At 48.8% G+C, this 26,474-nt stretch overlaps 11 protein-coding genes across 11 annotated transcripts; 4 read left to right on the top strand and 7 right to left on the bottom strand.

The window, feature by feature from the left end:
- Positions 1 to 579: 579 nt before the first annotated feature.
- Positions 580 to 1,072, bottom strand: LACBIDRAFT_316290 (uncharacterized protein; the record flags this gene model as incomplete). The annotated part of the gene is made up of 3 exons (XM_001889689.1): positions 580 to 781; positions 836 to 993; positions 1,049 to 1,072. The coding sequence occupies 3 exons, from the start codon at positions 1,070 to 1,072 to the stop codon at positions 580 to 582; spliced, it is 384 nt and encodes a 127-aa protein (XP_001889724.1).
- Positions 1,073 to 2,464: 1,392 nt separating this feature from the next.
- Positions 2,465 to 10,915, bottom strand: LACBIDRAFT_295947 (uncharacterized protein; the record flags this gene model as incomplete). The annotated part of the gene is given in 31 exon segments (XM_001889688.1): positions 2,465 to 3,140; positions 3,193 to 3,373; positions 3,431 to 3,567; positions 3,620 to 3,941; positions 3,976 to 4,200; positions 4,257 to 4,391; positions 4,456 to 4,701; positions 4,756 to 4,975; positions 5,031 to 5,124; positions 5,178 to 5,437; positions 5,495 to 6,151; positions 6,210 to 6,379; positions 6,576 to 6,634; positions 6,911 to 6,959; positions 6,991 to 7,034; positions 7,090 to 7,364; positions 7,424 to 7,627; positions 7,731 to 7,875; positions 7,939 to 8,017; positions 8,037 to 8,106; positions 8,159 to 9,043; positions 9,120 to 9,311; positions 9,361 to 9,438; positions 9,499 to 9,711; positions 9,775 to 9,945; positions 9,997 to 10,032; positions 10,089 to 10,209; positions 10,274 to 10,394; positions 10,452 to 10,530; positions 10,764 to 10,823; positions 10,886 to 10,915. 31 exon segments carry the CDS (start codon positions 10,913 to 10,915, stop codon positions 2,465 to 2,467), a joined length of 6,234 nt encoding a protein of 2,077 aa, XP_001889723.1.
- Positions 10,916 to 11,860: 945 nt separating this feature from the next.
- Positions 11,861 to 13,313, top strand: LACBIDRAFT_295946 (uncharacterized protein). The gene is made up of 5 exons (XM_001889718.1): positions 11,861 to 12,019; positions 12,079 to 12,319; positions 12,346 to 12,367; positions 12,784 to 12,946; positions 13,006 to 13,313. The coding sequence occupies exons 1-5, from the start codon at positions 11,900 to 11,902 to the stop codon at positions 13,159 to 13,161; spliced, it is 702 nt and encodes a 233-aa protein (XP_001889753.1). The 5' UTR covers positions 11,861 to 11,899; the 3' UTR covers positions 13,162 to 13,313.
- Positions 13,314 to 13,549: 236 nt separating this feature from the next.
- Positions 13,550 to 14,524, top strand: LACBIDRAFT_334874 (uncharacterized protein; the record flags this gene model as incomplete). The annotated part of the gene is made up of 3 exons (XM_001889717.1): positions 13,550 to 13,629; positions 13,700 to 14,277; positions 14,421 to 14,524. The coding sequence occupies 3 exons, from the start codon at positions 13,550 to 13,552 to the stop codon at positions 14,522 to 14,524; spliced, it is 762 nt and encodes a 253-aa protein (XP_001889752.1).
- Positions 14,525 to 15,093: 569 nt separating this feature from the next.
- Positions 15,094 to 16,076, bottom strand: LACBIDRAFT_334873 (uncharacterized protein; the record flags this gene model as incomplete). Its single annotated transcript, XM_001889687.1, has 6 exons — positions 15,094 to 15,187; positions 15,238 to 15,311; positions 15,388 to 15,427; positions 15,547 to 15,650; positions 15,720 to 15,896; positions 16,044 to 16,076. 6 exons carry the CDS (start codon positions 16,074 to 16,076, stop codon positions 15,094 to 15,096), a joined length of 522 nt encoding a protein of 173 aa, XP_001889722.1.
- Positions 16,077 to 16,335: 259 nt separating this feature from the next.
- Positions 16,336 to 18,833, top strand: LACBIDRAFT_295945 (uncharacterized protein; the record flags this gene model as incomplete). Its single annotated transcript, XM_001889716.1, has 8 exons — positions 16,336 to 16,503; positions 16,557 to 16,599; positions 16,655 to 16,811; positions 16,864 to 16,879; positions 16,930 to 16,936; positions 16,987 to 17,006; positions 17,046 to 17,219; positions 17,269 to 18,833. 8 exons carry the CDS (start codon positions 16,336 to 16,338, stop codon positions 18,598 to 18,600), a joined length of 1,917 nt encoding a protein of 638 aa, XP_001889751.1. The 3' UTR covers positions 18,601 to 18,833.
- Positions 18,834 to 19,324: 491 nt separating this feature from the next.
- On the top strand, positions 19,325 to 19,991 carry LACBIDRAFT_334871 (uncharacterized protein; the record flags this gene model as incomplete). The annotated part of the gene is made up of 2 exons (XM_001889715.1): positions 19,325 to 19,749; positions 19,811 to 19,991. 2 exons carry the CDS (start codon positions 19,325 to 19,327, stop codon positions 19,989 to 19,991), a joined length of 606 nt encoding a protein of 201 aa, XP_001889750.1.
- A 173-nt stretch (positions 19,992 to 20,164) lies between these two features.
- LACBIDRAFT_316282 (uncharacterized protein) lies at positions 20,165 to 20,666 on the bottom strand (the record flags this gene model as incomplete). Its single annotated transcript, XM_001889686.1, has 3 exons — positions 20,165 to 20,251; positions 20,339 to 20,545; positions 20,601 to 20,666. The coding sequence occupies 3 exons, from the start codon at positions 20,664 to 20,666 to the stop codon at positions 20,165 to 20,167; spliced, it is 360 nt and encodes a 119-aa protein (XP_001889721.1).
- Positions 20,667 to 20,786: 120 nt separating this feature from the next.
- Positions 20,787 to 21,053, bottom strand: LACBIDRAFT_316281 (uncharacterized protein; the record flags this gene model as incomplete). The annotated part of the gene is made up of 1 exon (XM_001889685.1): positions 20,787 to 21,053. The coding sequence occupies one exon, from the start codon at positions 21,051 to 21,053 to the stop codon at positions 20,787 to 20,789; it is 267 nt and encodes an 88-aa protein (XP_001889720.1).
- Positions 21,054 to 21,183: 130 nt separating this feature from the next.
- Positions 21,184 to 21,567, bottom strand: LACBIDRAFT_316280 (uncharacterized protein; the record flags this gene model as incomplete). The annotated part of the gene is made up of 2 exons (XM_001889684.1): positions 21,184 to 21,408; positions 21,478 to 21,567. The coding sequence occupies 2 exons, from the start codon at positions 21,565 to 21,567 to the stop codon at positions 21,184 to 21,186; spliced, it is 315 nt and encodes a 104-aa protein (XP_001889719.1).
- A 2,051-nt stretch (positions 21,568 to 23,618) lies between these two features.
- LACBIDRAFT_316279 (uncharacterized protein) lies at positions 23,619 to 23,807 on the bottom strand (the record flags this gene model as incomplete). Its single annotated transcript, XM_001889683.1, has 1 exon — positions 23,619 to 23,807. The coding sequence occupies one exon, from the start codon at positions 23,805 to 23,807 to the stop codon at positions 23,619 to 23,621; it is 189 nt and encodes a 62-aa protein (XP_001889718.1).
- Positions 23,808 to 26,474: the final 2,667 nt, after the last annotated feature.

Below are 26,474 nucleotides of genomic sequence, written 5' to 3'. Positions count from 1 at the left end.
TGATCATTGTGCTACACGGCGATCAATGTTCCCCTTCAAATGAATGGATAGCGTAAGTCAGCTTGTCGTTAGTAACACTATTGTCTTGGATTGTTAGCTCACCGATGCTTACATCTTCGACACAGTACTGTGCTCGGATCTTGCTCATGAAGTCAAGGAATGTCAAAGTTTACGACATACAAACGTGGTGAGGTCAGAGGCAGAGCAAGTCGAGGTCATCGTTGGGCTCAAGTTGGCAACGTGTTGATTGATATCAAAGAACAAGGTTCAGTGTTTGGCGACGTCGTCACAACGGGGCAGTGCATGTATCCATTTGGATTGTAATATCAAAAAAACATTTGCAAAACATGGAGAATGCTACATTGTGGCTATGAGTTCTGTGTTCAGAGTTCTTGTAACCATCCAAATGCTAGCTAGTAGCCAAGGACGCTGTGCACGTTGTATAGTCAAGCCCACCCCAAGCAAAGTCTGTATACATAAACTGCGTAAAGAGACCAATCAGCTCAGGTCACAGTGAGAAGGAAGAAAGCTCAGACCTTCCATGTCGTGTACGTGGCATATTCCCATAATGATAATGACTCAAATCCGAGTGTCCAAAAAAACCTTGGCCTTCGCAGGGCTAAACACAGCGTACAGCGCCGTTATGCCCCGCCAATCCAGGAAAAAGTGTCCTTGCAAGTAATGTGCACACGAGGTATTGTAGAAGTCGATATCGGCAGCGATGAGGCAAATGTAAAGTTGTTGGCTGGCGTGGTGCCGTGGCTTGCCTGCAAATATGTCCCTTTTTGAGGAGAAGAGACCACGAGTCGCGCTTTTGGGGTGACATGTCCATCACCAGGCTTCCCAGATGTTGCCGTGGGTGCGCCAGTCATGGTTGAATAGTCCTCCGAGCATGGCTTGCACTCCAGGGGTTGGACTGCGAGGTTTGGTATCGGTATTCCCAGAGTTTGAGCACCTGACCTTGTGCCTTTGCATTGATAGCGAATCCCATGTCTGGGAGCTAGACAAGAGTATGAGATAGAATGAAGACAAAGAGATGACCTCGAACCTTTTTCACAAACAATTCTATCATTCAACGAAATCCCTCAGCTCTCGAAATCCCTCAGCTCCCCCATTGACGAAATCAATTTCCCAGGCTGCAGGTTGAGACTTATCGACAAACCACCTTGTATCTGCACAGGGTCGGTTTACAGGCGCGTGTGATAGGGTTCATTCGGAAGGGAAGGTGCAGTCGAGGAAGTGGGGTAGGTATCCTGGTTCATGGAGCGCAGCAGCTGATGAGAGTGTACTGTTTCTGCATAAACATGTGTCGATTTCCCTCGTTTCGGATAAAGGCAGGGAGGGCGGTGAGATTGCTTCTGGAATGACAACAAGAAGGTACTCTCGATACCCTTTGTTGAACCCGACAAGGAAGAAGATGGCTATGGTGAGGAAGAGGGGGATATAGTTGGCAAGTCGTGATGCTATGGACGATGGACACGCTTGACATGGTCGTCAATGGTCCCGGTCACTACCGTTGACGTCGTGCAGACCGTGTGGTCACTGGAAAAAGTCCCTTTTGTCAATGCCTGGTGCAGGGACAATGGTAGAAGGACAACTTACATGTTACCTACCCTGTAGACCAGCTCAAGCTATGTGTTTGTTTGGCTGCAGCTCAAGCCAGCTTCAAACCATTGATTACCAGCTTTCAAGCCAAGCCAAGCCTCGGTGTCTGGAAAGCCGATCCATCAGCTGAGCTTAGCCATTTCCAGCTCAGCTCAACCGGCTTAGCCGTTGTGAGCTGAGCCACGGCAACACTACATTTCAAGCGGTTGAGACGGCCAGAGGCATGAACAGATCAGTGACAGTGGATGTCAGGAAACGACATCCACTCTCACTCGAGATCCACTATTTGGCCACGACATCCACTGCCCCCTTCGGACATCCACTCAAGGCCCCCGACATCCAGTGAAGCCCATTCGGGTTTGCTTCCCCTCTCGGACTCACCGCCGCCTACTATCCCGACGCCTAAACTGACCCAATGGGCGCGGTTTGTTTGGTCCAAACAAACAAGTTGAGATTGAGCTCTGTAGTATTTACGACGTAGCACACTCAAATGGGATCCGTTTGTTTTGTAAACGGATTCGTTCGACGCAGATTTTAATTCTGCATCTATTCATGCAAGCTAATTTATCAAAGCGTGAAAGAGCGACTCTTCTTTTGTTGCAACAACCTTCTACCAGTGCCTCGGAAGAAGGGGGATTAACCTTCTCCCTTAACCCTCACCAGTTTCTTCAATCTTTTTTTGCTCATTAATTTTGACCTTCAGCTTGCCAGTAAAACTGTTTTTGTACAGAATGGTGCAGAATTGAATTAGTAGAATTTAGTACAAGTAGCTGTGGCTATGTTTTAGTAGTAGTAGCAATGCGCCTCTGTAATAAAAACCGTATCATATTATATATCAATAAAACTACAAAGGGAGTGTTTAGAATGAATTGTATGTAGGAGGGATGAGAAATGATGGATCCAGGGACTTGTCAAAAACAAAGTTTCCGCTGCGACTGGGAAAAATTGTGCCAGATCGAGTGGGAGAGCTATTTGGAGCTGGTAAGCGATACCCAGAATATGGGGATGACGAAGTACTGTTTTGAGTCATGTCGAAATTAGAGGGAGACCGCAAGCGCCGTGTTGGGGTTGATTCAAACGTGAAGGGATTGGTTGGGCAGTGCAATACCAAAGAGCGTGCAGGGCTGGGGTTACCAGAGAAAACATCCTCATGATAATTGGCTTCGAGATCTTCACTATCAGAAAACTCTGGTACCTGCACAGATTGCGATGGGCCAGCAATAGGACGTTGAGGGGCTGCTACGACCTTCGCGCCTGGTTTGGCTTTGGTTCGCTTGATGCCACTTGCTGACTGGAGTTCCTTTTTTCTCGCACGAAGTTCTTTTGCGCGTGCTGCTGCCTCATTTATTTGGTTGGTGATGTTGTCGAGCTCGTCGATGGCATCGTTTCGAGCTTCTAGCTTCTGTGTGCGGGCATCTCGGCGCTTTCGATTCGCGCGGTCACGTTCGGGCTGGGTGTTATAATGGTTTGAAAGAATGCAATCCTTCTCCATTTGCTCTCGCTTAGCCTCAATGTCGAGGTCAAGCTCATGGGCTCTAAAAATGTGTTAAATAGTTTCACTAGAATTCAAAGGTAAGATTCTCGTACTTTTGAATAGCTTCCAATATCTTCAAGTTTGTTCCTGTATGTTTATTTGTATACGGATGGGCACTCTCATTGAGATTGGTGTCGGCTGGTGTAAGATACCAATCTTCCTCGGAAATCTTACTCATAAACCGATTAAGAGATGGTATAAACCAAGGACTTTGTTTTTTGTCAACCATCCAATCTGAATAATTAAAAAACTTGGGTTTATTTCACGAAGAATTGAGCTATCAAAACATACCTCGGACTTTCTTGTGTTCAGAATTTTCACACCACTTGATGAATTCATCGACTTCTTCATGGGTCTCAAGGAATGGAAACCCGCGGATACGATTCATAACTTCATCAGGACAGGATTTCGCAAGATCCTCAAATTTTCTGTTATGAAATCTAATCAGTGAGGATTCAAGTAATGAGCAGGTATCTGTACCGAACAAGATGGACCCAACATGTCCGAATAATGTGTTGTACAATTATTTGAGGGTCCCGCTCAACAATAAGGTGTTTTTCACGTTTCCGAACTCGGTTGAGGAGATCATCTCCGCATGCGTCCACTTGTGGTTTACAACCATCAACGAGAATCGCGCGAAGTCCAGTTCCATCAATAAATCTAAAATGAACAAACTTTCCTGTCACTTTTTCAACAGTATCCCATAGTCCAGACCACATTTGTAGAAATGCCGCCCGAGTCTCGTGAGTGCAATAAATGCGTGCTACAGTGACTCCTAATGCAAGAATCCGAATGTGAGGACCTAGTACGACCTGTTGTAAACAAAATAAACTTACTCATGTTTAGCCGCTTATCCCAAATGACAACTTCCCATTCTTTCCACTTCCCATACACTCGCTTATATGTGTTATCATGTAGGGTTGAATCAGCTGTGTGGATCAATGCAGCAAGGGAGGGAAGCATGGTAATAATCATATCGACTCCATCCTGTGATCGCACTTCATGAATGTACCTCTTCTCAGGCAGAAGCTCGTGGTTTTTTCTGTGCATGTACAAAACTCCTAAAATTCGCAAAAATGAGATATAAGCAAAGTAGGTATAAAAATAAAAATTTCACCCTCCAATTCATTCCCGTGAGGATTATTCTCATTTCTGACTTCACGGACCAGCTTGCGGTGCAGCCTTGATATTGCTAGGGCAGGGTCTGCCAATGCGGGAATGTCACCATTAAAAAACGCTTTCGTAGAAGGGGCTAGATGTTGGGAGATTTACACATTAAACTTCGTATTAAAACATCCAAGGAACTATCGGCATACCCTTATCAAGATTCAGAACGGTAAGTCCGATTGGTCCTGCCTTTCTTGCAGCCTCCTTGTATTTATCCTTCCCATCGCGTGAGAGTTTGGTTGCGACAAGCATAGGGTGGTTGTGCGCTCCACGCAAAATAACGATGGCGCGACGATCAGATCGATCAACTGGTGAGTATATCTGAATTAATGTTGGGCAGTTACGGTGCATGAGACGCCCTTGCACAACTTTTCCGTCCTTGACGTGAGAATACTCTGTGAGTGCGTAAGTCAGGAACAGCCTGAGAGAAAGAAAAAAAAGAAGCTCACTGCATTTCCCGTCCCCCTTCAATCCTGAACGAGCAGAAATAACATGAGCGCATGCCTTCGTATTGACGAGAGTCTTCAAAGATTTGTCCCCAGATGTTAATAGTTCTTTGACGTGACCTTCATTCACTTCTTTAGGGATGGATACAAAGCGATGGGATTTTCTGTCGCCGTGCATATATCTCGAGCAGCCAACAAACGATTTTTTCCCATCCCAGTTGACCTAAAATACATTGTTATTGAACGTCAAAATTTAAAATGTCAATCTAGGAACTTACTTTATTCATTTTACGATAAACGGCGACTCCTGCACATGGGGTTCCACTTTCATCAACAGCGGGACATGCAATCCCTTCGGCTTCTTTGACAAAGCTGAAATAATATATAATTTGAGAACGTCAAAAGCGGATAAAGAAAAAACTCACGCAACTGCTCGCAACTCGACAATAGATGTTTCTTCCATATTAACTTCTCGTTCCGCATTAAAAAGTTCTCGGCGCTCATCTTCATCAGGCTCATAGCGCTCGCAGGAATCTAAAAGGCTGGGATCAATCTCACTACAGTGGTAGACCCCCTGACAACGGTGCTCCGCATATTGACAGGGCTGGTTATCGAGCGGGATGACCTTTGGTGTCTTTGCCGGTTTGATAGAACCACAGCTCCCACCACCCCACGAATCCTGGTCCTAATTTAGTAAAGAAAATTAGTTTAAAGTGCTTGAAATAAATGTTGTGAAAAGCACCTCGCTCTTGAGAATGGCTGCCATAGATAGAGCCTTGCCTGATTCATCTTCCCACACGCGAGTATCATCACTGAGGTCAAGGAGATATGCAATGTCATCTTCGGGCCTTGGAACAGTCCAAGTTTTTGGAAGTTCCGTGAGCGTAACAAGGTTCTTCACTTTGAGTTGTCGTGTAATTTTGATATATTCATTCTCCTCCTCGGAGGAAGAACCTTTTCGAATCCTACGTTTCTTCTGGGATGGAGCCATTTTACGATGACGCCGTGGTGGTGCAGCAGTAGAAGGCTTGTCGAGTACTTCACAGTCAGAGCCTTCAGAATCGATGGGAGATGATTTTCGAGGCCTTTTCTTTCCCATGGAGGAGGCTTTGCGATGTCGCTGAGGAGCAAGGGTGGCCCAGGAAGGCGCGCCGACAGACTCAATAACATCGGAGCCATCAGAATCGGTAAGACTAATTATATCTGGCTCGCGTTTGATGATTGGAGTCAGGGCGATAGGCTCGCGTTTAATGTGTCGAGAAGATGTAGGGGTGGATTGGGATTTTGGCTGTGACTGAAGACGGCGGCTCATCCAGCCCATGAAAGCATGCATATCAATCCAGTCTGGGGCATTTTCAATTTTGTGCCACCCAGACGCGACGACAGGTGTCGGAAATATCTAGCAGAATACCATTTAAGCATCTCAGTACTAGTTCAAGTTGATCTTATAGACTCACCTCGCTGATGTACTCATTAACGAGATCAGCTCCCACTGATTCAAGGAGCTGTGTAATCTGGAGAGGGTTGTCCATTGGTGTGTAGTAAATGGGGGTGGAAGAGGAAACTAGTAATATTGTCATGACAAGAGCTATATACCCTACGGTGTTGATTTGTGGCCACCAGTGGCCTGTGGCCAGATTCATAGTTCACTCAATTAGGGAATGGGGCGGGACAGGGCATGGCGTCGGGGAGCGCTCGGATATTGCCGACAATGATGGAGTGGAAGTCACAATCGACTTCCACTCATGACTTCCACTCAGGCGAGTTCCACTCCGTGACGACTTCCACTCCCATTTCTAACTTCCACTTCCACTACTTCTTACTATACTCAGACGGCCACCGGCGATTGGAATGGTTGTAACCGGTAGATACCGGTTGTAAGCTAAAATAGGAAAGTCCGACATCATCGTTACGAAGCTTCCATGGCAACGGCAACTTTCTCCACCGTATCGGGCCATAAGGTACCGAAAATCACAGCATGTTTTCCCGTAAAACAAAGAATGTACAAAAAAAAACAGGAAGGACTGACGAATAATCAAATAAACATATCTCCTCTCCCAAAGTCAAGGTCAACCAACCAACCGAAACCTCAGTATCGTCCTCTGCCCCGGTATAAAACAATGGGACTTATCAGCAAGCACCGAAATCTCCAGCTCACCCTGCATCATTTTCGTTTTCGTTCTCGGTTTCTCTCCTCCTTCTCCAGGCTGTATATCCATGGGCACTTCACGCACGCACACGAAACGAGTGATGATCCCAAAATCGAAAATCGACACCATCCTCTTCGGACTGCGCGAGTCAGACATGAATATGTGAGGAAAGACGAAAGACGCTCACCTAAACCTGACCCTCCCAATCCTCTCAACCTCCCCCTTCAACCTCAACACCTCCCCCTCTACCTCCGCCTTCCGTGAAGGAACGTCCAAATCAAGCGCAACAACCGAAAACTCGCCGTCGAACCCGAATATCGCCGCGCGCGGTGTCGAGTTGTTGTTGCACATGTGCATGAAGTGGTATGATTGCGCTTGTAAGAACCCCCCGAGCCGAATTCGGAAGTCTTCTAGGAGGGAGGAGAGCGATTTGTATTCGATGTAGGATGATGGGATCCGAGGCTTTTTCGATGATAAAAAGTGTTTAGTGGAAGCGAGATCTCGGAAAGAAAAAGGCTCACTTTTTCAGGTGTGTATTCCTTCCGACGGGCTACTATCCGCCCCAAAACATCCATCATCCCAGAACTTGAAGGACTGCTTTTCGGTCGGGCGCGCTTTTTAGAGTACCGTGCTCCCGTCAAACATTGTTTACACTCCACCGACGTGGAGTTAACGGCTCGAAGCATGCCACAATCCCTACTCTGACATCTCCCTTCACCTTTCAACTGAAAAAGATTTTCAGTACGAAGAAAAGAGGAGGAAAATGATCAACCTCATCATTCAACGATGGCGGCGGATCAACAACATCATCACTCCATCGACGCCTACACCAACTACACATCTTCCAACGATACTCCGAAGGGGGCGGTATAATATGTGTACAATCGCGGATTGAACACAGCCGGGCACCCGGTACGATTGTCGTCGCTTCTTCTTCTTCTTCTGGGGAGTCTTGTAGAAAGTCGAGGGCAGCCTGAACGTAAGTCTCCAGTTAGGCGTTCGTTCCGTGCCAGGTCAGCGTGAATCAGGGACGTACCTCGTCTCGCCCCCTCCTCCTCGCCCGCCTCCTCGCTCGACACAACACACAATACCCAGGCCGACCCTCCAAAACCTCACTACAATCCCCCGACGCACAAAGTCTGATACGCGCGGGGGGTATACGAATGCGGATCTTGAGGCCCGTTATGGATGGTTGGGCTGGTTCCTGCGTAAAGTTGGTGAGAAAAATCAGGGGAAGAGTGCGGGGGGAGACGTACTGGTACTGGTACTGATACTGGTACTGTGTTGGTGCTGATACTAGTGTCCGAATCATCAGTAGAATCAGACTCGTCAGTGGAATCAGAATCTGAGTCTGTGGTTGAGTCCGTTTCTGAGTCGTCGTCATCCTCGTCAAGCGAATCAGACTCTGAAAGGTTCGAAAGGTCGCTGTCCCACCCCGGTATACGAACGTCCGTATCCGTCGTCTTCAAGTCGAGGTCCCTGATCGTCGAATGTTGATGATGAGAGGCCTCATTCTCAACCTCTACGGGCGATGGTCCAGGTGACGAAGGCGAGGCCAAAGAGGGCGGAGGGACAGAGGAACACGGTGGTGGAGAGGCGGATGGCGGTGGTGTAGGCAGACATGGCATCGGGAAGTCAGAGCGAAGATTCGGAGGGTCCGCGCTGGCATCAGAGGGCATCACATCTTCATCCACATCCTCAACCTCATCCATAACAACATCCCCACCTTCATGATCATCCAGACCCGCCGCACACTCAACTCTCACCCTCCCCTCCTCCCCCTTCTCACACCCCATCATCTCCCCACACACCTTCCGCTCAACATCATCCAAAAGAGGCAGCGGCACAATCCTCGTCATTTTCTCCAAACACCCCCCTCCCTCCGCTTCGTCAGCCCACGTTACCCCCTTCTTCTTCCCCATCTTCTTCCCATTCTTCCGCTCCGTCTTCCCCTTCCCGTTGTTTCCCTCGCCCTCGTCCTTGTCCCTCCCCGTTTCCCCCTCCTCCCGATCATCAACCCCACCCAACCCAACCTTCAACACTCTCCACGCCCGCATAACACACCCTACACACCGCCTAGCTCTCGACTCGGGCGAAACGACGCCCGTACAGTCGAGTGAGGAGCAGAGTTTCAGGGATGTCTGTATATGAACATGAAGGGGAGGTTAGTGACGTGCAAAGAGAGACGAGGGGAGGGGAAGGGAAAAGATGACGGACCTTCCGAACCGGAACCTTAATCTTCGTTTGTCTAGATTCAGCGATGCCAACATCAACTTTACGTCGTTTTCGATGGTTGGTAGGCGCTCGAGGGACGGGCGGGATTCGTGTAATTGATGGTGGTGGAACTCTGGGGTTCGCGTTTGTTACCAATGGTGTGGTGACGAATGGGCTTGGGGTTGCGGGTGGTAGCTGGTGACGTTTTTTAGAAAGGGAGAGGCTGTGTAAACGAGAAACTCACCTCGGGGTATGTCAGTTCAAGCTCAAGATCGTCCATCTCAACATCATCGTCATCGTCCAATCCCGCGTCCAAGTTGGTCTGCAAAGAAGAGTGTCCGAGTTGATAGTGAAAGCAAAGGCGAGGGGACGGGACACTCACTAGATCAATAGCGGCATCCTCCTCGACAGTCGTCGATTTCGAGGATGGGGGTGATGGTGGTGGTGGTGGGCGCTGCATGTCAGGCGCCCGTGGTGGCACGAACTGATATTGCGTTTGTTGGCAGCGCTTGCATAGTCGTCCGGGGTAGTGGTATTGGGGGAGTAAGACTGCGTTACAGCCTGGTGTCTTGCATAGTTGTATCGGAGCGGACGTCTGTTCGATTCGTTAGAGGTGCACAAAGAAGAAAAGGAGGGGAAGGGAGGGAAAGACGCATACAGGGAGGGGGGGAACCATTGGCCGTGACACAAATTGAACCATTTCTCCGCGCGAGTTGAAATGGTTGACGTAGGGCCCGATTGAATGGGGTATGGGCGGGTGACTCGGTCTTTGGAATTGGTGTGGTAGCAACATGAACGGTCTTGAAGGATTGGCGCCTTGATGAGCACCCTTGAACACAGCTTAGAGATATGTGACGCAATTTGATGAACGCTCACTCACCGAGACGCTCACGTTATTCATAGGTGGTCTTCGTACCTAGGTGAATCAAAAATACATCTCCCCCTCTCTCCTCACAAAAACGCATCACGTACGGGTACGATATAAGGGTTCCCACCACCATTTCCCAGCGCCATCCCAACACCATTCACCACTCCACCCCTCATCGCACAGAAATCTCGGGCCTTGCGTCGGATGATGCATCGATCACAACGACTGCCCACCGCAGAATCGTACTCTATAAGAGCACCACACCCCGGTTCTGTGCATACTCTCGCACCTCCCCGTATCCCTCCTGGAGGCGGTGCGTTTGAGGGTACTATGACCCGTGGACCAGGAGGACAGTCGACCTCCATACGATATCCGAATCCCTGGCACGCCAGGATGCCAATACAGGGGGGCTATCATAATCGTCGTCATTATCGCGCATACATGGAGCGATGGCGCTGAAAACTCACCTTTCAACCGTTCCCCCTTGCGCCCTTTCTCGTTTTTGCTCCTGCTGAGGCTGACAAGATGAGAAGTCAACGTCGCTGGCTGGCGCGGGAAATTTTGAAAATGGCTTAATTAGTGTGAAAAAAAAAAAAGAAGCCTTTGATGCGTGGGGTTGGGGTTGTGTTTGGTTGCCGGAGTAAACTATCCGTTGAGACAGCTACGTCAACGTACGGACGAAAGCCCTCTTAAAACGCGTCCGCAGTCTCTGCTTGCGACGATTCCTCTTCACAAGTGTAGCACTCATCCGGACGAAGCCCAACTCGCAGCGAACGCACCACGCCACCTCCTTCCGCTCCGACTACTCCGCCACACAAGTCGATTCGCTGTTTTCGTTGCTAAGACTTCATCATCCTCGTCATCAGCGTTAGGACGTTAAGATTCTGTAACTCGACCTTACATCGCCATCTGCGCGATACGATCCCAACATCGCTTCTTCAAGTTGTTGACTTTGAATTCGGATGCTCAAGATGGGGAGGGGGGTGTAGTGGCCAGGCGAAGAAAAACCCTCGGCACATACTCGTTCGCGTTTGTTCCCCCAAGCTTGCACTCATCCTACCGACTTTTACGACAGAGTCAAAACTTGCTACTCCTGTATCGCGTTGATCAAAAATCTTTACCGTTCCTCCTGATTCCCTTGCTGGCGGTTGCGCCATGTTTGAAGGCGACTTGAGCTCGATCAAGGAACGTTGAACGCGGACACATATATGGGCAATTACCCAAGCCTGGGCACCGTCCTGGTGCGTTCCTCACTCCATCGAACCTCCTCTCACCTCCTCTCCGTCTCGGAGTTTTGAAACGTTCACCGCCTGTGGATACCCGTGCCGCTACAACAGTTTACATGTCTTTTTTGGGGTGGTCTTCAATTCCAGACGCGCTTCTTTTGGGGTTCCACCAAAGGCTTGAACATGCGATCGATTATTGTTCGACGTCGTGTCTCCCTCGCATCTCCAGTGGGCCCTAGATATCGTCCTTGGCGTGCAAAAATTTTAACCCACCCCCGAATAACTAACAATGAGTGCGAAGTGGGAAGGGGACTTTCCTTTCTCTTCCCAGTATTTTATTGGTTTCGGGCAATACGATCGATCGAATGCTTTTTTTGATGGCAGCTCCCCCGAATTTCATGACATTCATCAATAATTGTCTTGCCATACTTTGAAGTTGCACCTGGAGCTTCAAACTTCATGCGTTCCGAATCTATTCCCTTGCTGATATTGTTACGCGCTCAAAGCTAACGTGACTTTAGCAAGGAACCACGGCGAAGCAAGGCGGTGCTAGCTCTCTTGATTCTTACCACAATATCACCGTTGTCTATCTCCAGGTTTACTTGGCTCCCACCAACAAATCATCATGTGTATTTGAGCCAGTACCCCTCTTTGATGTGCACAGAACGCTGACGAAGCCATATAACAGGATGTCGTACAAAGCTGGAATAGACGCTGAGGCGGCTGAGAAAATCACTACAGATTCGGAAGTGGAGAGGGAAGGCGAAGGCAATTCTGGTAATAGAATAGCAATTTCTGCATATCACATGGTGCGTACAGTACTCTAAGATTTCAAAACAATGTACCTGAGGAAAGCCTCTCGCTATAGGCCGCTGCACAGGCCAAGGACCCAAGCGCTCTCAGAGCCATTTGCCAGGAACTCCAAGCTGACAAGCCTTATGGCGTAGCGCAAGAAACCATCGGCTACCTCTACTACTTGCGTTTCATGGCCACTTCCGAGAGTTGGGCTTTGGACAAAGCGCTCGTTCATATGCAGGCCGCCGTCAACGATGCCGATGATGAACACCCAGACCTCCCACGCCGACAACAATCTTTGGCTGTCGTAAAGGGTATGCAAAGATTTCGTTTAGTACAGGGATTTACATATTTTGTTTAAGGTCAGTCGGGACCCTCCCCCTATCCTACTTCGGTATAAATACAGATTCACTCATGAGCGATATTACTGGGGCACTGTCAATATTTATGTTGGAAGGGAACGAAGAGCCGACTGGAGCTTGACTCCTCATCAGACAAGCAACAGCACCATGGAAGAGGGGCTTCAAACCCTTTTACACTCCTGAACTGCTGGAACTAGAGGGCGAACAGGGCGCAAACAACGCAACACAATCGGAGTCGCAAACGTTGAGCATTGTTCACTGCTTAATCCTGACCATCAACTTTCGTCGTAAATGCCTCTCATTCCTCAAGAAGTAGTTATTGCGGAAAGAGATAAGCTGGTGAATATGATGAACGATACGTAATTACATTCCCCTTGGACATGATATGTTAACGCACTCAGCCATTGCTCATTCAGCCGGTTCGAGGCAGAAGCTGATATACGCTGGAGGAAGCTCGACGCTTTACAACAAGAGACGACGCTGAAAAAGGTCATTGATAGCCTGAATCTCGAACAAGACCCTGAAACCTCCGACGAATTGAATGTGTGCATTCAATTTGTTACGCTTCTCTGTGAAGAGGTGAGTTTATTATTAGTATCCCCATCGATACTAAGAGCCTACGTATTTTCCTGCCACAGATTCGGTCGCTATTCTCCCCCCCGAGAAGGAAGAGGGTTGAACGTCGCCTACTTAAGACAGCGGTGTTGAGGTCAGCGGCTCAGGCTGGGGACCTCCCTGTTTCCTGCACAGCGGACTTAGGCACTGCACTGCCAACCGAAAAATGCAATACTTAGCCGAACGGTCATCTTTGAATGTGCAATCGCCATCCTCCATTGTTCCAGTTCAATTAGGCATTCAGACCTGAGTTACTTAGTGCGCGTCATATGTCTATCTCTCATATGCATCTTCTCTCATCAATGTAATTTTCTCCTCCTTGTGTCGTTTTTGCGATCAAAAGAGAGCCCTGGATACATGATGCAAACGCCATTACGCCACATGCGGCCACAAATGGCACGATGTTGCGCTGCGGAATTGATAGGGGAATACCGCATGGGGCAAACAAAAATGCTGTTGCATTTTCTAAGATGACTCCGTTCTTTCAAGAGGAGATTAAATGAATCCCGACGCGTTTAAAGCATGGAAAAATCGCGCAATTGAAGTTCAAAATCCGCAATACTCCCCATGTCTGAACACATCTCATTGGAAGACGCCCTCGCCAACCTTCTGTCGGCCAAGGCAAAGGTCATCTATTCTCTGAACTCGTAAGCCTCTTTTTCTTCCAAAATGGTATCAACCTCCACCGACATATGATCCTTGGCTTTGTCGATACAGTGGCAATGGTAACGATGCGATATATTGGAGGACCGATCCTGTTAAAGGCCAAACGGCGCTGAATAGAGCCGTGAAAGCCGTTGACGGCGAACTACGAACTCGCAACGGCCCGCGCGATGTTCTAGCACTCGTCAGGCGAATCTTTTATTTCTTCGATCACCACTCAGCTCTAAACCCGATCAGCAACAGTGGAATGGTCTTGCCCCTCCCTTCTCACACAGTGCAACCATTGCCACTGCCCTATCAGTGGAGCCCTCATCCATCGTCTGTTGGAGGTGGGCTGCTCGTTCAAGGAAGTTCTGCTCATCCGCCAGTCCATCACGAAGTACAGCGTGGCCGCTACGGAGAGGCTCCTGTCACTGCGCCGACGTTCCAAGTTCCTTATACCGGCAACAGTCAGCCTGGATGGCCGAGCAACTCGTCTGTTGGAGGTGGGCTACTCGTTCAAACTCATCCGCCAGTCCATCACGAGGTACACCGTGGCCGCCCACTCTACCGCTACGGAGAGGCTCCTGTTACTGCGCCGACGTTCCAAGGTCCTTATACCGGCAACAGTCAGCCTGGATCGACGAGCAACAGTCAGTCTGGATCGCCTTGCAGCGACCACAGCCTCTTCGACGGGGATAGGCCATACTAAACGGGGCTCTAGTGATGCCTTCTATCCTCGTTTACTCGTTCGCAATCGTTTTGAAATAGTTCCTCAAGTTTCCGGTCTTCCTAGTATGCGTTCCTCAATCTTGTTTTGGTACCCGTTCGTCTTGGTCTCTTGCTCACGACCCGCTCACGTCTCTTAACTTGCCCGTCTCCGTTCTGTATCATGTTTGAATGTGCACGCACCACGTATTGCTTAGGCTTCTGTATTTTCTCCGATTTCCGTGTCGCCACGTATCACTTAGGGCTCTGTATCTTTTTTACCTTTGTAAACGCGTCTGTATCGAGTCAATTATAACTCACCTGCATGTTAACACCAAGGCCGCACGTATTTCATACTTGAACCCACACCCCGCGGAACTTTTATACTTTTCAAAAACATGACTCTTTACCAAGTTGTCACCTCGCTGAAAGGGAATATGATTTCCCGAGTTTCGTTTGAGTTTTGTACCTGATAACAACACAACAGAATCGGAGCCAGAATTCCTTGTTCCCAAACCATCAACTCTCCGCCGTCGACACCTTTCATACCACGAGAAGTAATGGTTATGTCAAGAGACTGCGTGTTGGCTTCGTCGAGGAAAGGTAACTACGTCTGAAGAGAGCCTGGGGTTTACCATTTTGGTCATTGTGGTGGAATGACTCTTTGCGGTCCCTATATTGCGCGTTGATGGTCGTTGAGTTTGACGTTGCTATTACCTTGAGGTTGAGTTGAAGACTCGGAGTACATTATTGAGGAAAAGCTAGACGTGGAACACACTCGTCTCAAGGTCCTGAAATATATCTGGTGACCACCAATACGGTTGTTCCCATCGTTCATTGACTGTGGCGCATTCCCTAAGTACACGTTTGATAAGTGTTTGTTTTTATGAGATGGTCAGACGAACCTGTTGCATACACCATTACCGTGCGTAAGATTTCCACCGACGTTGATAAAATTCCCTCTAAACATAATCGTATCCTGTAGGCAGATCCTTTCAGTGGTCGCACTTTTCTAAATTTCTGTTTGCTTGTCCGCAATAGACGATTGCACTCACGTTGTTGTACCAGTAAAAACAGTGGCCAGCAGACAAGGATCTATTGAATGTTGCGCAGTTGACGGGCTGCCTTACAGTCTATGGTGTGGTTTCAATGGATGGTTCGGACGAGATTGTCCATCCTCTCTCGCGGTTGTTTCGTTGACAATCATATCTCACCCAACGCTGGTAAGCCTCCGCCAGCTGTCTTGGCCTCGGTTGCTCCGTTTAAGAAAGCCATAGCCGATAAGAGGGATAGAAGTTCTTCGTTGAGATGACGGGCACTGAAGTAGACAAACACAATGAGTATGGCAAGGCTGCTATTAGAAACAAATCTAAGGTGATACACACACGTAGTTATTTTTCAGATGCGGAAGTCCGCTGTAGATCCATGGGGCTTCTTCAAACCATATTATATTCAGCGTATGCATCCAATTGACATGGAGCATCATTTCCAGAACACCTGAAATCGGCATAAGTCGCTCTGCCTGTCTGCGAGACCTCTTAGCAAAAACAAGACCGAACAAAAACTTGAAAAACTCATTGCGAAATTGCGAAATTGCTCTAAGTAGAAGTGATTGATTCTTGGGCAGTCATTGAATCTATGAGGCTACAAGACGGAGGATGTAATTGAGAACTGCCTGACCACCGGTAAAGAAGCGCTTAGGGCGACTTACTTGGAGGCAGAGATTGGGTGGCAGAGAGCCCATATTCGCTGGCCTCTATTCCGGCCGAGTCTCTCGTAATCAAAGGAAATCTGCAGTCTGGCATTGGCAGTGACTCGGATAAACAGAAGCGTTCAACCACCCCGGAATTTATGAAGGATGTGATGAATGAAGTTATGAAAACTGCAGGGCGTAAAATTAGTGTTGATCTCGATCACGTGGCTTGGTGCGAATTTTGTGGGAAAGTCCAACATGTGACAAACCTTTCAATCCCTTTTACCACCACCACCACCATTTCTGCCTCATGGACGATGAAGACTACTCGGACCTCACCGACATTGAGAGCGACGACGATCAATTCAAGAAAAAGTCGAAGAACTCTGGACCCAAGGAGAGAGGTGGCTACCGGATCAAGAAGGCCCTCAAGGTTCCCAGAGCGACAACCTACACAGCTCAGGCTTTATACGGTACGGTTTGTTTTTCTGCTACTATGGGTTGATACATCTAAAAAGAACCTTAGATCAGATACATAACTGTGATATCAACCTCGAACCCGAATATCAGCGAGGTCGGTCGATGCTTACTTTCTGGCTGTGTAGCGCAGGGTATGACCTAGTTTTCAGACGTTGTGTGGCCCGAGTCAAAGCAAATCGGCATTATAGACTCCATATTCCGCAATTTCTACATCCCCCCTGTTATTTTTGCGGCCAATTCTTTTGAAGATGGGTCGGAGACAAAGACGTGCATCGATGGCAAGCAGAGGTTGACGTCGATCCATAGGTGTGTCAGGGCCTCATCAGCTCTTGTGCTCGGCTTATATTGGTGTGGTCAGGTTTATGGATGGCTTAGTGAGTGCTCGTTTGACTGCATGATGTCACGTCTTACCGTCCCGCTACAGATACCCCGTACGTTCATCCAACTTTGGTTCTGGTTGCCTCTCCTTCTGACATTGTAGCGTGTAATAGACAAGGACCCGTGAGTATTATTTACAAGCACCGAATCGCGGTCTGACAGGCATCTAGTATCTCAGGTGAAAAGTGGTGGTTCAAGGATGTACCGGGTCTGAAGACCACCACTAAAACTCGCAGGATTCTCCCCGAAAAGCTCCGAAAGCTCTTTGTGAACAAGCAGATTGTGTGTGTTGAGTATCAGGACATCACCGATGCTGACGAGCGTGAAATCTTCCAGGTGGGTTGTTTTACCCTTCCCATAGTGACACGCCGCTGATGATGCGCAGAGAGTGCAATTGGGAATGGCGCTTACCCCAGCGGAGAAGCTCCAAGTCATTAACACCCCGCGTGCCGCCTTCATCCGCGAGCTCCAAACTCTCCATCTTAAGGAAGAGGGCGGCCTGTCGGGTGAAGGACTCGAATGGGACCGTAGTCGCGGTAGTGACTTCCGCGGCATAGCCCAGGCCGTCTGGTGCATGGACAAACTCCCCTCACTCAAGTCTGTCGGCAGCCACTCCCAGCTTGAAAAGTGGCTCAGCGCCAGTGACGCGATGAACCCCACTTTCCGAACCAAAGTCCAGGATACGTTCCGCATATTCTCTGATCTTGTTCAAGATCCGAAGCTGAACAAGGTGTTCAAGAAGCCCGCGAAGGTGTCTCCTGTGGAGTTCGTCTTCATCAGCACGTTGATCTGCGCGCACAAGGACAAGTTTTCGATGCCACAGCTGTCTGCTGCGATTGGACAAATGCGGGACGACGTCAGGCAGAAGCACGTCGATATTCGAATGAACACCCGCGTGTCCAGGTGTCTGATGGACTTCATTGGCGACCTCGCACCAGCTAAAGTCGCGGGTGATCTGGGGATACCTGCTGGGTTTCAAGCTGGGGGTGAGAAAAGGAAGAGGAAGGCAGTAGACGATCGGGAGGAGGAGTTAGAGGACGGCGAAGATGATGAGGAGTATCAGCCCAAGACGAAGAAGAAAGCAGGTGCGAGTTCTTCAAAGCCTGATGCACCAAAGTCGACACCTCGGACCGCGTCAAAGCCATCTTCTGCACCAGCTCCTTCACCATCGAACGCGCCAACCTCGCGCCTTGCTGTCCTGCGTGCAACTAAAGAGTCATTAGCTATGAGCCGCGCCGCACCGTCCCCTTCAAAGCCCCCAACAATCCCCCAAAAATCATCTACTTTACCCGCACCACCTTCGAGCATGGGTACCGAACAGCCCGTCCCGCCTATGCTCCCTTCCCCAGGACATCAATTCACGTTCCCCTCCAGCTCCTTCAGCCACCAGCAGCAGCAGCAGCACAGCATACAACAAGCTGCACTGCAGCAGCCTAGCCTGCCGTCGCCTACTATAGCTGGTCCTTCGTTGGAGGCCTCGTTGATGGCTGCGATGAGGCAGCCCGAGGCACGGCGGCAGGACCACGCGCCTCCTCCGAGGAGTGCCTCTGCTTCGGGATATGGTGATCGTGCAGGGAGACCGTATGATGATCGGCCTGGGTCTGGGTCGGGAAGGTATGATGGGAGGTATGAGAATGATAGAGGGCCAGGTTGGACGGGGGGTGGTGAGTATTCGAGTAAGAGGGCGACAGATAACGGGTGGCCTGCGAGGCGTTGAGGCTTTGAGTGACATTGCGCCGAGGCACAAGATTCAAGAGTCAATTCAAGTTAAGTGCACCTTCGTTATCATGATTCTTTGGCTTTTTTCATGCATGTATGGTTCGTTTTCCCTTCCCTTCTACGTTCTTGGTTCGAAATTGTTATTGGCGTACTGTCCGTTGGGTTCTACCCGAGTAATAGTATGTTTGTACAAATGAGTACATACATATTTTGAAATGACTTTGTCACTGGAAGCAAAGCTCATCGATGAGAGTCCTGGGGTACGAGCTTCGCGAAAATAGACCGGGCACATTTCTATCAATTTTAACCCATGTCTCTCGCTCATGCATGGGCAAGGAAAAGGGCAGGCCCAGAAATGCGCGCAAACGAGATGATGACAAGAAGCTCTGGCCTTTCTTGACCTGCGCGTGACAACTATATATGTTGAACCGTAGGTATGTCGGTTTTGCATCGCGATTCCCGGCCGCCTCATCCTCACCTTTTAGCATTTAAAAGGATGTTTCCATCAGAGGAGAGGCCATAGTATCGACTGGTCAATGTCCGGGGAAAATTGGTGAAGATTTGACGAGGGATCAATATGAAAGTTTTCAAACCCCAACTCGATGCTGGGCCTAAATTTAATATTTAACCTCCGCAAGGTCACTTCCCATGCAACGTCAAAACCTTCCTGCTTTCCACGTCGACGAACATCACCTTTTCACGCTCAGCCCCAAAAAACCAAAATGGCTACCCAGTGCGTCTACCACATTTTACAAACAGGCAATGATTCAACCAACTCCCACATCAGAACCTATACTCTCCCCAATAAACCTCTCTCCATCTGGAAATCACGCTCTCTGGATGATAGCGTCTTCGCGATGACAATCTCCAAGATTGAGGTGAGAGGCGAAATAACACCCGACGGGACTCTGTTCCACTTTCACCTTGCCCTGGTGGGAGAGGACGGCGCCTTTATCCGCTTGGACAACGCACCGTCTTATACTGATATGAGCTGCCCGATGCGTGGACTCCTTCGCATCGAGTACAACGGCCTGCCGTGGGCTCCGACCCCGGAACCCGAAGTCCTTGTCGCTCCTGTTAGGGAAGGTACTGACGCTGCGACGTTGTGCCGTTATTTGTTGGACCAGCACAAGGTGGACCAATATATGTATGTCCGCCATTTGTTCTTCAGATGAGGGTGTCCAACTTACTAATGACTTCCCGTCAAGCTTTACTGACAGTGGTCACGGCTGCCGCCACTGGTGTGCTACTGCGTTGAGCAGGCTCGCAGACGCCGGTTTCGTCGACCAGGAGATAAGCGATCTTTTTGTCGCTTACGAGGAAAGGGAAGTCCGGAAACTTGGAGACAAATTCCCTATGCCCCGCATGACGGGAACTTTCTACGATTAATTTTGTTTGTCTCGCTTGGCATTGTTCTCTATGGAGTTTCCTTCAAGTGATGGTAGGGGGACTACTTTACCGCTGATCGGCATGTAGTTACGACTAGAGACGTGACGAAGCTATGTCTGAATTTCGTTTCAATAAGGGTCGCAAAGACAATGTGGGGATATTGCAGAGCGGGCTCAGTGCTGATGAGGATTAACCCTCAACATGCAAGGTTTATCGCGTAAAAAATTTGGTGTCCACCCGAGGTGAAAACAGATGCGAATCTGCCGATGTAGGTTTAGATGCATGGTTTAAGATATATGTCTGCCCAGAATTATGCGGAAGTGAAACAAAGGAATTCAATGACTCACCGTGTGTCGCGTATCACCCGACCACATACACGCTTCCTCTCGACACCAAAACCTCAATGAACGTCTATAAATCATCACAAATACCAATGTCTTCGAAAGAGTGGTTGCTGATGAGGCAGAACTGTGGGTTCTGCGACGGCTTGGCATGGATAGCAGTCCGTGCGTGAACTGGGCAACTTGCAAGGTACTTCCTAGAGTGTTTGATATCTAACCAACATAGTGAGCCCACGCTGAACGCAAAATTTCACAAATAACGACTCACCCTTCCGGCGATCCAAATCCTACTTCTTCTCCCGTTCATCCTCATCCTCTTAGCCTGATCCAACATAACTTTTCTTAACGTAATGCTTCCAGGCGTAACCTCCACAATCTCATTATACGCCAACACCTCCTCAAGCGTCACAAATATCGGCGAAACCAATCCGATCTTCTTATCCGCCCCGGCGGCTCATATGTTCGTGAGTTGCTTTTTGAGGCAGGGGTTTACGTAGAGCCTTAGAAGTCTTGAGGATTTGAGGATTCGCCTATGACCGTGCCTGGGTCGACTGGACTTAAAGGTGAGTGAGTAAGGAAGGAAGAGGCTTTGAGACAAAACGAGAAACAAACCTTGTGTTCGGAGATGGATAAAAAGCATCCTGCGAACTTGGAGCGGCGCCATTGCATACCCCGACGATTCAGCCGCAGTCATTGATATTGAAGCCCCATTCCGGCCCATATCAATAGCTTCGCCACACGGCTTGTATCCCTTGAATACATGGTTAATCGTCCTACCCCCCAAAATTCAGGAACGACCAAAATACGCAATCACAAACGACTCACCCATGTCGATGAACATCATTCTTAAACTACCCAATCAACGTCCTCGCCGGAACCTCCATAACAAGGTTCTGAAATATGCTACCCGCATATTTCTCCTTTGTAAGCACCGTCAAAGCGGCGTTGGTTTTAGTTTCTTTGCATATACGCCCGCGGATGAGTTGGGATGTGAGTTTGGTGCCTTCTTGTCCGGAGAGTGGGCAGCCGTCGGTGTGTATGAAGACGGAGGTGGTCGGTGGGTCTATGGTTGTAGTCTGATTTCTTCACATTAGACTGGCGTCCAACGAGATAAAATGAGAACGTACGCATCAGGAAAAAATGACTTGATTCAGTAGTTCTATATAGCCACAGTATTTATAATAGACTGGTATACAAGTCCCCCCATGAGTTGCTTCAGTAGTTCTCCCTTGCATTGTGGTAGGCACCAGTAGTCTTTCCTTGTATCGTAGTAGATACCAGTAGTATCTCAACACTTCAAGGTAGCACTGGGTAGTTCATGCCTACAGCAGCTACCTGATCTACTAACACTGTTTATTTTGGCACACATGCATAGGAGTCGCAAAATGGAAAAATGCATTGCAAAATGTAACTATCAAACAACTACTCAGATTTATCTAGACTAATCATTCCCAGTTCAAAAGCTCCACATGAACCCAATCTTTGGCAGCCCGGAAACGAGGCAAGAGGAGGCCGTGTGTCGAGGGAGGGCGGCCATTCATCGCGTGATTGTGTGAGGGAGGGGAGGCCATTTGTTGGGGGAGTGGGGGAAACTATTCGTCGAGGGAGGGGGGAGCTGGAGGCGTGCATCCTAAACTAAATAAGGTGGCATAAGGAAGAGAAGGACGAAGATTTGAACAACTCGAAGCATACCTGCATTCATTGCATGATCGCGTGAGGGAGGAGGAGAGGCCATTTGTTGGGGGAGGGGGGAGACCATTCGCCGAGGGAGGGAGGGAGGAGCTGGATGCGTGCATCCTAAACTGAATAAGGCAGCATGAGGAAGAGAAGCACGAAGCTTTGAACAACTCGAAGCATACCTGATGACACCAAAGCACCATAACATGCCGCTATCAACGCAGATCCGAGATCAACAGGTCGGATGGCGCTAGATGGCTTTGTAAGTCTTCACGAGTCAAGTGGTAGTGTGAGTGGGGGGAGGGGTAGATGTGTTGATGCCGCGGGTGGTGGTGGTGGTGGTGGCGCCTTTTGTGTCTGTAAAGGAGGAGGAAGGGTTTGCGTTGAACTTGTTTCGGAGGGTGGTCTTCTAAAATTCGTGGCAGCAGCAGCAGGTCTGCGCTTGAACACGAATTTACTCCTTGGCACGTTTGGTACTCGCAACGCCTCACTGGAACGCTCCAGCTCCTTCAGTTGCTAGATAAAAATGTCAGACACCTCTACGAGGGCCTCGAAAATGCACTAACAAGTTTGTTCTGCTTCTGATGAAAACTCAGCAAAGAGCCCATCGTGCCAGCGAGCGTCTTCGTCAAAATCGCGAGTGAGATCGAGAGTTCTTGAGGAAGCTGGTCGTCGAGGGAGGGTTCTCTGTGAGTCACATTCATTGAGGCTGTTCGTCAGAAAGGGCCCTTCGTCGAGAGAGGAGGCTGTTCGTGGATGGAGAGTACTTTGAGCCACATTCGTTGACGGGGGAGACCATTCATTGAGGGAGAGGGCAGACTATTCATCGAGGGAAGGAGGAGGCAGTTTGTCGAGAGAGGAGGCCGTTTGTCGAGAGAAGAGGCTGTTCGTCCTTGGTTCGTCGAGGGAGGAGGTCGTTTGTTGACTGGTGGGAAGGAAGAGCAATGAATTTCCGTGTTGGGAAACACGAAAGTCAACATGATCACATGATGTCGGAGTTTCAACGGACTTCAACGAATTGCTGACTGCCGCGTTCCAACCGCGTTCTTCATGATGTGCGTACTTTCTTCTTCAAGCCATATCTTCATTACCATTATATCTCCTCCAACACTTGCTTGATATTTATGTATCTCATACACGATTTTTACAAGATTAATATTTTGCTGCATGTGTGTGCTATTACTTACTAAGTATACTAGCAATGGGAGCCTATAAGCCTAGCCAGACTTTTGTCCTGGAATTTGCAGGGTGCTGCTGCATGGGAGTGGCCTTGTACTGATTATGATATTATGAATGCACTGGGACAACAGAACTCAGATGGCCAAATTGCCAATACTACCTGTGCGACTGATGATAGTGCAAGGTAAACTCAGGCAACTGATTCAACTGAGTTTGCTTGATGGAATATCAGGACTACTAGCACATGCCATATAATCTACTAATGTCTACCATGTCTATATCAGCCTACTGGGTATATTGTGAGAAGAATGAAGGCTACATATACGATGTGCAAACTACATAAACATTTTCTTTTTCCTGATGCGGGAAGCGCTCGTGGCCCCGATCACCCCACCCCCCAATAACATCAACACCAGCCCCACTCCTAGTCTTAAACCCCGCAGCGCTTAGATCCCCCCAGCACCCTTCCGATCCTCTCCAGTCTACACCTCCCGAAAAGCTTCTTAACCTTGGCTTCTCCAGCTTTATTACCCTCTGAATCCAAAGCCCAAAGAATATCACCGTGTTTTAGAATCCCACTGTGCATGCGGCCGACGTATGGGATTTGGAGTTTGAGCATTGAGAATGGCGTGGTACGGTCCAAGTGGCGAGGCGGCGGTTGGTGTTTCCGTATGAGCTCGAATAGCGATGGCCATGTTGGAAGAAGCGGTATCGGTGCTGGGTGTAGGGACAAAAGAACTGCTTTCTTTCTGTAAAAAGTTTGATAGATTCGTCTTGGATTCGTCGCGCAAACGATTAGCGAGTTGGGCGAGACGGGTTCGGGCCTTGCCGAGCACCGTTTATTTAAATTAGCTAAGCTTCCGCATGCCTTAACCACGAACGGCACAACCTCTCTTGCGGTGACGAGATTGAGGCTCGAGTTGGAGAGCGAGCTTGCGAGCTCGAAACAACTCAAGCAGGGGCTTTGTAAGCGCGATGCGGTGATGCCCGCTTCACCACGTTCCGTGGTGTTGACAGCCTTCTGAGGTCTGTGCGCTCTGAGGATAAAGTCGTTCGTGAAGCAATAAAAAAATTCCTGTCTTCTTCGCTTTCATTCCCATTTCCCCCTGCGAATTTTAGCCTTCACAGAATTTTTTCGATTTCATTTTAATCCATTAAACTCAAAATGACTGATCTTGACACTTCACGTCCTCCTGCTGGTGCCGCTAACAAAGATGTCCCTTCTGACATGTCCAGTGTCGTAATCGACCCAGTCACTACTGACAACTCCATCGTTGTAACTCGTGTTACATCAGAGGAAGACCCCAATCGACCAAAAACTCCTCCCTCTGGGTTGGCTGCTCCCAAGATGACACAGATATATGCGGCCTTACAAGCTATTTCACCTGCTTCACAAAAACTTGTCCGTGACACTCTCACTAATACTCTGAAAGATAATCCCCTCCCTTCGGATGTCATCTCGGCTCCCAAACTCCTTTTTTCTGTCGCTAACGAGACCACCTCGACGTCCTCTTCTTCCAACACAGGCTACGGGATTCATCCTTTCATCATCTCTCTCGCCGAGAACGGTTCTCATATACCTCTATCACTCTTCACCACTTCCGCAACAAACACTTTACATACAAGCGAGGCCTCTATCCCGCAGAAAACGGTTATTAACAGGCTCACCAGTTTGAAGCGGCACATCATCGATATCAAGTTCTTTCAGGGTGAAGACTCTATGGACATCGGGGATTGGCACGAAGCATGGACTCGATATCACCGTTTCGTCGAGACCCACGGTGACAAGGATTCGGCTATTCGATGGAAGAAGCACCATGAATTTTTAGCCGAACAGGACAACCTCAAACGCAACTTCGCCGCCATTCTCAAATTCGACATCGAAATCCGTACAAAATATAATCTAACACCAAGCCCTCACGACGAGGATTCTTACAGGCGCCGCTTCGAAGCCATCAAGCTTGAGGTGCTACAGGCGGAAATTCTGGCAGCGAAGTCGGCCTCGGACGCCGAATCAATTCACAACACTGCTTCGTCTTCTTCCTCTTGGAAAGGCAAGTCGCGCTATGCGCCTTATCATCACCGCGACGCAGAGTCTTCGTCTCGTCAGTCTGGAAGTCGTACCGATAATGTCATCACAAGTTCTAGCAACAATTCCTTTCGGTCTTCTGGTGCTTCCTCCACCAATACTCCCATCTGCCTTATCTGTCAACGAGATCACCGTTTCGCGTCATGCCAAGAGTCGATCACGCAGGCTGGCAAACAGACGACGGCGAAATATGATAACCGGAAGCTCGTGCGAAGAAGCGATGGAGGTATCATCTGCATCGCCTTCAATCTCAACAAGCTCTCTATCTGCTCCAAGTCTCATCCAGACCATCACATCTGCTCTTTCTGTGGCGCTTCCGATCACGGTGCCTGCTCTCGCAAATGCATCTAAACTTGACTCTTCTGTTTTATCAGCTCATCTCTCAGCTCATTTGTGCTCGCTACCGCTTCATCAATTACTTGAACATCTTACATTTAGTCCAGATCTCGTTATCAACGACCGCTCGCCATACTTCGACAATCTTCGTCTCGAATCTTCATCTCACGACTCTGACTCTGACTACTCTAAAGTCATAACTCCTTATAGCGCAGATGCTTTTCATGCCTATTTATCGAAAGCTCGCATTCTTGATCATTACCCTGAACTTCCCTTCAAATTGACTCACGGATTTCCTCTCGGAAATTTCGCCGATCTTGATATGTCTTTCACTCCTGGCAATCTCGCCTCTGCATCTCCTCATGATCACATCATCCAAGAATATATTGTCGACGAACTCAAACTCGGACGCCTCTCAGGTCCATTCACTCAAAAAGAATTGGAAGCCAAAATTGGACCATTCCGTTCATCACCTATCCAAGTCGTCGTCAAGCCCGGTGAAGCCGGCAAGCCTGATAAATATCGCTGTTGTCGTAATCTCTCATATCGGGGAAACCTGGGTTTTTCCGTTAACGATGACATAAACTCAGAGGAGTACCCAACTAGATGGGGCACGGCGTCTGAATGTGCCGAAATTGTAAGCTTCCCATCACATCTATCATTCTTTTCTTTTCTTTTATGACATTGTGCATCCATCTCCTCTCTCTCTGTTTTGGGCCTCGTTCGGATGCACTTCGTGACGGAGTTCACAACTCTTAGTTGCTTGAAGGACACGGACGATTTGGGGCTTATGTTTCTTCCTCACATTCTCTGATTTTCTGGCAGTCAAGGCTTACACGATGTACGTGTAGGTATCAGCGG

Source organism: Laccaria bicolor, genomic scaffold (assembly GCF_000143565.1).
Source record: "Laccaria bicolor S238N-H82 LACBIscaffold_71 genomic scaffold, whole genome shotgun sequence".
Classification (NCBI taxonomy): Eukaryota; Fungi; Basidiomycota; class Agaricomycetes; order Agaricales; family Hydnangiaceae; genus Laccaria; species Laccaria bicolor.
The sequence above is the reverse complement of the archived record's forward strand: the minus strand, read 5'-3'. Positions and strand labels throughout refer to the sequence as shown.